This window comes from Scardinius erythrophthalmus (genome assembly GCF_964197995.2).
Source record: "Scardinius erythrophthalmus genome assembly, chromosome: 19".
NCBI lineage: Eukaryota > Metazoa > Chordata > Actinopteri > Cypriniformes > Leuciscidae > Scardinius > Scardinius erythrophthalmus.
Window position 1 is genome coordinate 3,256,266 of NC_138239.1, and position 11,499 is coordinate 3,267,764.

An 11,499-nucleotide genomic window follows, 5' to 3' on the forward strand; every position below is an offset into this window, starting at 1 on the left:
GAAAGTGTCTCATGGTGAGTTGAAATTCTGTACACGTCGCTCCTCTTTTCCATAATAGCGAGCCTTTGAGACTCTTGAAGCTCGCTGCTCTATCTGCAAAACTGGTTTCATCAGCACATTTTAAAGAATTCATTAAGGTCCTTGGGTCACACTGACTGTCATATCCCTCCTTTTTATAATTTTCTGGAATCCCATTAAAATGTTTATCTATTTTCATCCTCAACCTATCTGTGGTTAATGGATATTCGCAGTTACAGTCCTGAAATCGACATGCTTAGTATTATTATTGTCCATCTTTGTCAAAGTTTTGCATGTGTTCGGATCAAAAACAATATTTGAATCGACATGCTTTCATAATTGAGTCATGCAAACTGCTCTCATAACTTAATGGCCAAATAAAAACTGCGTCATTGCAATATTTGCAATTCACAGGCTTTCCAAAGGGATCAAGTCTCTCCAAATTGAAGTGTGACAGACACCTGTCTGAGTTACTTTCGACGTCCCTTATTGAAGGTCTGTCTAATGAAGAGGTGGCTATTAGCGCTTCTCCACTGAGAATCCATGAAATTGGTGTGGAATCGGAGCCAAACAAACGGCAGACGGGCTCATCAGTCAATAACTCTAAGCCAATTAAAATCACTCTTCATTTGGGCTGTGATCTGTATTGATCTGCCTTTCAATTCTTATCCATCAGACCTCTGGATTCCCCCAGAAGCGTCTGCGATTCCATCTTAAACCGCACACGCAGTTCAGACACTGTGTTTATGTCCCAAGGTTGTTTTGAGCTTAGGAAACAGAAGAGCGGTGTTGTCTAAGAGTCATTCTAGTTCATTGGCCTTTATTGCTCCAATTTGCCTCAACATTCTATTGCTGTATCTATCTATCTATCTATCTATCTATCTATCTATCTATCTATCTATCTATCTATCTATCTATCTATCTATCTATCTATCTATCTATCTATCTATCTATCTATCTATCTATCTATCTATCTATCTATCTATCTACAGTGTCTGTCTGTCCGTCCGTCCGTCCGTCCGTCCGTCTATCAAAAGAGGATCTATTATTCCCTTTTACAAAGTCTTGATGTTGTTTTTTGTCTCTGCTAGAACAGGTTTTCCTGCTTGAATGTTGATTATTTTCCTCATATTCTCCATTGTTGCAGCTCCTCTCTTCCCAGTCTGTCAGTAACGCTCTGTTTACTTCCTGTCTCTATGAAGCCCCTCCTTCTTGAAAGGCACACTGTGCTCTGATTGGTCAGCTGGAGCAGTGTGTTGTGATTGGTCGAGCGCTTCGAGTGTGGTTGGGAAATGTCCCGCCCCTTACCATAACCGCCAGTTTAACACACTACTAACTAACTCAACCAGGCCTCGCCCTTTTATTCTGCGTATGAATTATTTAAACGAGGAAGATTGTGACGTGTTCGTTCCCGGAAGAAACTCAAGACTACAATGAGTTCAGAAACACTGACACTGATATAGAGAAGAACTGGAGCTTTTTCATGCTCAAACAGCAACATTACACACTAAAGAGAGAGGAACATGGAAAATAGCTTTTTTGTTTATTTCTCTGATAAACAAATGTGTTGCTGTGTTTGATGTCCAATGTATAATCTGAATACAGTAAATGCTGCTTGTGTTGTGTCTGTCCTGTAATGCAACGATGTGTGAAAGGAAGCTTGTATAGCTGAAGGCGTTTATGTTCTCTTGCTTGTTTACATGTTTCAGCCTATGGTTTAACATTCAGCACTGGCATCTCAGATTTATCATATGTATGGAAAGATTATCAGTGGGTGAATTATGAGGGAAATTATTCAGACGTTGTGTTTAGAGGGTTTGTGAAAGCATGCCAGCGTCACAATTTACAGCACTGCAGCCCTTCCTCTCTTTTTTGCTTACAGTTTTTAATACTCCACACCTAAACGTTAATAATCTTTTTTTTTTTGCCAACGCCAAGGTCTCAGACTGTCAGTATCTTTCCCTTCAGGCGCAAAAGCAAGTTTCTGCTTCAGCAAGTTGGATAATAATCTGACCTCATCTGGTTTGGTTAGCCGAGAGTTCACAGCTGCAGTGGCCAGGTAATGAATTCTGTGCCATTTTAAAATTCTACAGATATCACTTACGTGAACCTTGTGAACCGCCTCCATCTGTTCCCATTAAAGGTTGCTAAACCATCAGACCCTGTGAGGTTTCTTTCTGAAGTTATAGAATTAATTTTCATCATGTTGCGACCCGATCTCTTGTTCTATGCAGAGTAGAAAAACACGTCCAGATGTGAGAGGTTACCGAGTGGAATCGTAGTCGTGTGCCGTGCAGAATCATTAGTGGCTGTGTGCGAAGACTAGCTAGCATCACAAGTGCTCTTACAATATGGGATTGGAGCAAACCCTTAATTGTAGTAGTTAAAGTTACATTTGCTTTGGCGCAGGGAAACACCACTTATGCTTTCTTTAGGAAATGTAAAGCTATTATTTGGGGATGTCATTCTAAAGCAACAGCGTGTAATTTCACTTTGTGTTTTTGTGTTATTTATGTGAACACAGCCCTTCTTACTGACATGTTGGCAGTAATGGTTGATAAAAAGGTTCCCATGCATTATGTTTCTTGAAAGAGAGCGCATTGATGAACAGTGCATGAAAAGGTCACAGCCACAAAGTGACAAACTAACCCAACATGTGAACTAAGACTCACTGATTCAGGTCTTTTTTGTGCTCACACAAACAGGCTGTGTTCTAAATAGCATTTGCACACTATTTGCAGTATGAATGCAAGTTTTCAGCATGTAATCAGTATATGTACTGCAATGCACTACACTTGTGAATTTTCGACATTAAGGTGTTTTGAAAGTTTCTCACAAAATTGGATTCAAAATGCAACGTATTTTTTACTCCTAAAATGATAACTGGATTAACTGTTTGCTGAATAAAACATGCAGTAGTAGTTTAAACGTAATTTTATATGTTCAGGAAATGCATTAGGCATAAACAGTGTACATTAAAGGAAGATTTTATTTAAATTATATTAAAATGAATTGCAAAAGTTATTGAATCAAGCTGATGTTTTGAATCAGATTTGAACCAGTGAATCTTGACTCAATTCAAAAGTACAATTCAGTATTTCATTCTGGACAAAAGCACCCTGTGGCATTCACAATGCAATCCAATGCAATATTTAAAACGTCCTTCACTCATTATCTGCCAGAGCTCATATATTGCTTTATAACATTTTTATATTTACATCCAATGTGACTCACATTCATTAAAGGCCTGGGCTTATGCATGTCCTAGGAATCGAACCCATGCCCTTGATGTTGCAAACATCACACTCTGCTGTTTGAGCTGCAGGTATTTATAAAAAAAAAATCCTTTATGAAAGTAAAATGGGTTGAAATCTACAGGTTCACCATGGTATTTGGCACAAAATTCAACTTTATCCATTTCTTCTCGACCAGTGAGGCATACTGCATAAACTGAAGTCAATTACTGTAATACAGACAAATTCAGAATGACTCGCAGTTGAAAAACAGGTGAGAATTATCATAATTGTCTGACATTGTCCTTTTCCCAGCATTCTCGGTTTAGAAGCGAGCTGATAATACGCGTGATTGAAAGAGGCGAGCGGAGGAATAATGTGCTTGTGGATGTCCGCTTCATTGTGTGAAACTGGCTAATGAATAAGAATGAAGCCGTAGCGGCGTTGTGGAGGAGAGACAGCGTGACACCAACGCTCCAGATTTGGCGACGCTGTTACTGGCGCGCCGCGGCACAGAAGACCTGGCAGAGCCCGTGTTCTCGTCACGACAGCCAGCACTGTTAGAGGGGTGATTAATTATGGTGCTGATGAAACGTGATGGCAGTGGAGATGTCAGTGAGATGACAGGAGGGACACATCACACAGCGACATCTGGAAGGATCCTCAGCCTCCACACCAGCGCTGTCTCTGCGAATCCCTTAATGTCACGGACAGCGTCTATTTCAGGAGTCAATGTGACACGTGTAAAGCTGCTTCATTTACACTACAATCATAATAATATTGGTCCTTTTCTCATTATGTGACCTAGAGAACATCATTTCCATATAAAACAACAACTAATAGATATGCACATTAGAAACCTTTGTCTCAACAGATGATCACATATGAATGTATATGAAAAACATTTGATTAGGGGTCAGGAAGTTCACTCATGATATAATTCAGCATGATTCATTGATTTCCACACAAATATGAAGCAGCAGAACTCTTTTCAACATTGATAATAATAATCATAAATGTTTCTTGAGCATCAAATCATCATATTCCATTGATTTCTGAAGGATTATGTGATATTAAAGACTGGAGTAATGATGTTGAAAATTCAGCTTTAATCACAGGAATAAATTACATTTTACAATGTATTCACATAGAGAACAGCTAATAATATTGTAATAATATTTCACAATATTAACAAATAGGCCTAAATACAGCCTTTTAATGTTAAAGAACATTTAAAAAAAATAATCTTACTGACCTAAAACTTTTGAATGGTAGTGCAAATCTAAGTGAAGTCTTTGTATGTTTCAAATAAATTGTTTACTCACCCTCATTCACTTCAAACAATGACTTTCTTTCTTCTGTGAAATACAAAAGATATTTTGTAAAAATGTTGTCTGTCCATACAACGAAAGTTAATGGCGTCCAATGCAATTTGGTTCCCAATGATCTTCAAATTATCTTCTTTTTTTGCTCCATGGAAGAATGAAAGTCATACAGGCTTGGAATGACATAAGGGGGAATAAATAATGACAAAAATATCATTTTTGGGTACTATAATATAAGTATAGTTGTACATATGAATAAATAAACTCCTTTTGGATCCTGACCTCAGTTTCCCAATGTCTGCAAAACTCTTAACCCAAACATGAGTGTCATGAGGACATAACTGAATATTTTCCTTGATGGAAAAACACAGGAAACACAGTAAATTTCCCAGATGAATTGCTCTATGAAGTAAATGGGATGGATGTTGGAAATCCCAAAGGTGCAGAGAACAGTCCGGCGTGTGTTTGTGAATCTCACGTTTAAACCTTTCTTCGCCGCTCCGACTAGATCTATTTCTGGCTCGTGTGTCGAAGGTGAAGAGAAACACCGAACCTGCATGTTTATTTACATCTTCATCCTTGTATCTTCTCTTTTCTTAATGCATTCCCTTGTGAAAAAGAAGTACACTTTAGCATACTTTTAAAACAAGTACTTATACAGAAGTAATATACTTAATAAGTAATAAAAGAATATACATAAGTGTGTTAACAAACAGTCATGAAAGTGGACTCTCTTTAAGTCCATTTATAGGTTAATATTATATATTATATATTATATATTATATTAAGTAAATGGCCATACACAGATATTTATGGGCGCAGGTGTTGTTCAAGTGAAACTATTTAATAAGTGACATACTGGTAAAAATATTTTAACTATTTACATGAATTAACACTATACACCATCGGGCTGTTACTAATAAAAAAAAATCAGTAAACAAACCCCTTTACTAATTAGTAAAATACATTTACACTGCAATTGTGTAAATAATGTTATGAGATTAAAGGTTTTAGATGTTTTTTTTTTGTTTTTTTGAGTGTTTAGCAAAAGAGTTGGCAAGCTTTGGGACATTAGCACTTCATCATCTTTAACGGACAGATCTGTCGTGTGCATCCTGTCACCGTAAACTGCTGTCAATCATCTTGTCACAGTTAAAATCCTCCATCAATCTAATTTAAAGGGGTGATGAACTGAGAAATCAAATTTTCCTTGAGCTTTTGACATATAAGAGGTCATCATACTATAAGAATATCTTGTAAGTTTCAGAACTGAAAACTTCCTTGTTAGTCCAATAAAAGCTTTTTTTGACACCAGGCACAGCAAACGACATGTTTTTCAAAGTGGGGATCTATGACGTCAAAGGGTATCAAACACCGCCTCCGCAGAAGAAGATCAATGCCTACTTCAACACTGCCTGTTTAGCCCCGCCCACCGATTCGCGCATTAAATGAAACTCATTATAATATGCAAAACTGTTATCCAGTCATAGCAGTGGGTGTTTACTTCCAAGTCTTCAATGCGGCACGCCCATAAAAACCGAGCGTTTCAGGAGCTAAGCTCAAAACCAGGGTAGAAAATAGCCTATTACTTATTCATTTTGATGTTTTTGAATGTAAAAACCAAGCGAGTGTCATAAGTTGACCTCAGACAACAATATAAAAACATGTAATAAGCCAGTTCATGACCCCTTTAATTTCCTACCGTTTCGGAGAGAAATGTTGTAGCACGTTGATCTGCCAGTCGTGGGTCTTTCATGTGGAGACTTTCCTCATGTGTTTGCAATTTGAATATAATGATGCATTTAAAAGTTAATGGCTAAACATATTTTTACAAAAGTTCACAATGCTGCTGCAGATGAAATATAATGTGGACAACATTGAATAAATATATTTTCGTCAGGTTAGATAATCAAGTCAGTTCTGGCAGGTCAGGTTAATCAAGCTCTCATCAGTGACTCTCAGCTGATCCACGTCTACCTATAGAAATACGACGTCTATCACTGTATACATATATAAGCTCCTTCAGTATTATCAGCAGCTATCGCGTTTCTCAGGAGTGAATTACCCTCCTCCCTCCCCAGCTCCACCTCTCGTCAGTCACGATTTGACCTTCTGATTCCCCTTGAATCAGAATAAATTCTCGAATTATATTGTACTTTAAAATCTTGAATTAATGATATCTGCAATACATTCATGTTGGTTCTGTTCTGTTTACCCTAAGGAGGGTTATTGCTGCTCTTATCCATGCTAGGCTAGTTCTCGCCCAGAACAGAACCAGACCGCCAATCCAAACTGTATGCTAATTGTCAATCGTATTCAACGATAGTGGTCCTGACAGAACTGATAATTAATCACTCAAACCCTTTATCTAAACCTCTCTACATAACCACCGGACTCGCAGTCCTCCATGACTGTAGTTTTTTAAACACTTTTCGCTCGTGTTTGTAGTTGTAATCAAATCCTTGTCCAACATGCGATGGGTTGTGGGCAATATTAGCCGTTAGAGTGAGCACGGATCTGCACTTCGGATTCTGACCGGAAAAAGTAGACCATACGGGTATCTTTGGAACATTCATTTCAAAATACTACGAATTGGGACGTACCTGTACTAATTCTATTTTCGAATACTATTTAGGACGGATAGTATTCGAATTGGGACGCACCGATACTCTTAAGTAGGTATTTATTTAGATTAAAATTAGGTTCTGTGTAGTATGAATGAAATCCATATGTACTCTACATCCACCATGTTGTCATTGTCATGTGACCTTCCAGCATCAGTTGTCGCTTCACTGCCATTCACAAATCCTCTCCTGAGGCTTCATGGGATAGTAAAGTGTCCATCGTATGCACACTTCAGAATCTTGCCGGTAGTAGATCATCCGGGGACTTTCCCCTACTCTTTTATGAGTACCTTGAATTCACACATACTTAGTCACATACTTTTTTTCACCAACTATAAGTATGCCATTTCAGATGCAGCCTCTGTCTTTATGAATGGGTCATTGACCGGATTAGTTTAAAAATGCCAAATAATTCAAGAACGAAAGAGTTGCTGCAAAACAAATGTTCTGCTTTTTGAATTATTTTTGTTGGCAAAATAATGCTGGCAATTGGAAGAGAGCACTCTTGCTTGTGATATTGCTTAACTATTATGTTATACAATAACATGGACAATACATATTTTGAATTCTTAATTCTGGTGGCATTTCTGACCTTGCACAATGCTATTTTACACCAACGACAAACTAGCTTGCTTGTTAAGTATTATGGAGGGCTATTACCTAAATTAGGCTGGATTGAAATTGTCAGTCCCTTTCACTTTTAACAGTTCCTCAGAAATCACTTACTGCACCTTTAAGTAGCCTACAGTTTTTTTTAAGTGTACTTTAAGAATCGAAGTACACAAGTGTACATTTAGTACAAATTTTTGTAATTCATTTCCACAAGGGCCTTTGAACAGCTAATAACAGTAAGACAAGAGTGGTGACGTTAAAAAAAAAGCTTCAATGTCTTCAAGTCATAATTTTTTGGGGTAAAATATAATCCATGGTCTCAACAGGTTTTATGAGATTAATGTAATCAGACTTCAGTGGAAGTTGATAAACAATTGTCACAACATACAGAAACACTGAGAGCACAGGAATATGATAGGAAACCGACTCAATTACATCTGCAGTGCTCCATGGGACATTTGCAAGTGTTCCTTGCAAAGTGCTTTTGGAAATATTTGCTTGCCAAATTCTTAAGAGCATTATGGGTAATGTTTTCACCAGGAATTCTATAAAAAAAAACTGATAGCTTCAAAAGTATATACACTAACCTTGGTCTAACACTAGCAGCCTTAAAGTCCCTTGTAGCCTGGAACCCTTTGGTTGCATGCTATATAGAACTTGCAAAGTACAGAAGTTGTTTCCAAAGGATTCCAGGCTATATGGGACTTGAAGTACAGTAGAACCATCGTTTCACCACATTGGCAGAAAGAAGCACTTTTTCGAAGTCAAGAGTAGTTAAACCAGACATGAAGCAAAATGACAAGTCAGATACAATTAAGGATTGCTTTGTCAGTTTTATTGAGAACCTCCCTTTTGCCCTTGAATCATTACAGGACCAAGTGAGGCCTTGCCTTCCCAATGAATGCCTAGAGACAAAAGCAAAGTTAGAGCACTTGAATCAAAAGCAACCTTCTAAAGAGCAAGAGTTACCAACCTCCATAGGGAGAAGCATCAAATTCACTATCAGGACCACATGTTGAGTCACAGCAACCACAAACTTGGTCATTACCATCAGCAGCAGACCACCTGGAACAAACCAAAGATATGGAACCTTCAAAATAAGAAGTCAACCCCCCCCCCCCTCCCCAAAAAAAACCCCTCATGTACCCATTGGCAAAGGAACAGGATTTGCGCTGAGCATCACTGGGTGCAGAAGCAATAGTTGCCTTCAGAATGCATGTTATGTAGATCTGCAAGGGATGACAGACAAGTCACAAAACCAAAGCAGATGGAGAGGTCAGATGAACCGATATACATAGTACATACAGAAGGACTGTTGCCCTCATGGAACATAAACGCCTCCAGCTGGAACTGGATCTTGTCAACCTGAGACCGAGGCATGAAGCGGGAGCTGGACGCTGTAGTTTTGGCATCCACAAAGCACCTGATGACAAACGCAATCACAAATAGTAACTTATGAACGTCAACTGTTCAGCATCAAGCAACTAGAGCCTACCAATGACTGTGACAAAGTGCTAAAAAAAAAAAAAAAAAAAAAAAAAAAAAAAATAGTAAACAGTCCTACCACATCAAGGGCCATGACCTTACCCATAATTCTCAATGAAGGAATATCTTGGAAGGGAGTTCACATCAGGTACTTGAGTGGCCACACAGCGGTCCACAAACACACGCAGAGGCACATGATTGTACTGATACACAGATGCCTCGATGTTGATAACATCACCCAGGAAATAGGAGTATGAAGGCCTCTGATAGGACCAATCATCTACACAAATAAATATTTTAGGCACAGCCACAATAGCAAGGGTAAATGTTAATTTTATTGAAAGAAAACCTGTACCAACCCATCATGATCTTCAGGGAGAAGAGCAAGACTTCTCCACCAGCCTCGGTTGATGCATAAGGGACCCATGCTGGCCTCAAGGCATCAGTGCTCACATTCTGAAGCCTACAGTTTATGAAAGTACACATTAAATGGTCTCCCAGTTGCATGAGAAACTGCATAAAGTCAGATCACTTACCTTTGATAATGGCATTGAATGCCAACAATTGCACCTTCGGACCGGGTAATCGGAGCAGCTGCAAGCGCCTCAGGGGTGTAGGTAAGAGAGAAGGTGTAGACAAGCTCATCCTCATTCATCTGTAAAAAGATTGGTTACTAAGAGGGTCATTCCATAGACTTTACATACACCAAGATGATGGGAGAAAATACACTGCAATATGGTGGAACAATTCCTTAAGAGCAAATCACCAATTAGTAAATTCTTCACATCACCACAGCTGCCCTCAGAAGCTCCAGTGTTGCCAGAGATAGTCAATGTTTTGGAAACATGCACTTAGGATTGAACATGCGCATTGACTGTTCCAGGGTAAAAACTAGCTTTAACACTAAGGCACAATAGTTATTCTAGTTTCTTAAGCTCCTTTCATACCATTTATGAGATAGTTTAGATCAGATGTTGGCTTAAAGGGTCATATAGAGGAAAGTAGCTTGAATTCAGGATTTACCCATTCAAACAGATAAAACTTGGTCTTAGCTGCCCTGACATTGTAAAACCAAGTGAACTGACTTTCCTTGAAAGATTTTGGCTCTCTTCTGCCACAAAAAATAACCCATTAAGATTTATGAGTTCTTACCATCAGCACACTGTTGCAGTCCTGTAATTCATACTCAAAGATGAGCACTCTAGACGCAGGATCCTGACCAACAACAGAACATCCACCTAGAGACAGACCAGTTGGCTGGATCAACTGACCATTGCTGAAAAAGTCCTGCTGGACCTCTACAAGAACCCGGTTCTCGCCGCATTGAACCGCTACGCTGCTGGGAGTCACGGGTTGACTCAACTGGAAGTCCACCGCCAACTCGCGCTGCACCTCGGGAACAATGGGATACCTCCAATCCAAAGGCTTCACTGGACCCTGCAACAGCTGCTTCTCCTGAGTGCCAAAAGGATCCTGTGCAAAGCTTTTGAAGTCGGGACCCAAAGGACTCTGATACTGAGAAGCCACTTGCAAAGGGTTCCAGAGCCCTAGAGGAGAAAGGGAAGGACTTCTGGAAGCTGGATCTGATTTTGGCCCCATGCTTCTTGGACTATGACTATACCTCAAACTTCCCGAGACATCAGGCAGATCAAATGCAACAATCAGCACAAAGACAATTTTCAGGAACCCCATTCTAACAAACTTTAAGACAAACACCACAACACACACCAATGCTTGGCTTTGCCATTTTGTACAGCTATGAATTAAGGTGGCTCCACCCCTTTTACCTTAATTGATAACCATTGATCCTCCTCTGGACCTGTAGAGTTTTTACACCTCTCTGCACATTTTGTATGTCTCTCTTATCTGACACATTGAGGGGGGTATTTACATGACACCATTTTCAACTAAAACTGGGCCAACGGCCATGGTTTATCTGAGTTAGGAGACGGCAGCGCCGGATGACTTCATACCTTCGGATGATTCAAAACTCACTTTAAGACTGCAGCGAGTGTTTGAATACCTTCTGTTTGTGAACTGATGTGGATTCTACCGTATTTAAGGCAGAAATATTTATATAAGAGTATGCACGCTAACCATTACCATAGTAAACGTGGTAAATACGACTGCTTGAAGAAATCAGACAAATCATATAGGCTATAGGCTATCACAATTGTGTGTTTATTTTATTTGTCAGTAAGT

The 11,499-nt window shown here is 39.1% G+C and overlaps 1 protein-coding gene across 1 annotated transcript; it reads right to left on the reverse strand.

The window, feature by feature from the left end:
* Positions 1-7,976: 7,976 nt before the first annotated feature.
* On the reverse strand, positions 7,977-11,056 carry LOC308680007 (zona pellucida sperm-binding protein 3-like). The gene is made up of 8 exons (XM_081347888.1): positions 10,450-11,056; positions 9,834-9,952; positions 9,657-9,760; positions 9,400-9,577; positions 9,118-9,235; positions 8,959-9,041; positions 8,786-8,877; positions 7,977-8,717 (listed from the first exon to the last, which is right to left on the reverse strand). The coding sequence occupies exons 1-8, from the start codon at positions 10,987-10,989 to the stop codon at positions 8,647-8,649; spliced, it is 1,305 nt and encodes a 434-aa protein (XP_081204014.1). The 5' UTR covers positions 10,990-11,056; the 3' UTR covers positions 7,977-8,646.
* Positions 11,057-11,499: the final 443 nt, after the last annotated feature.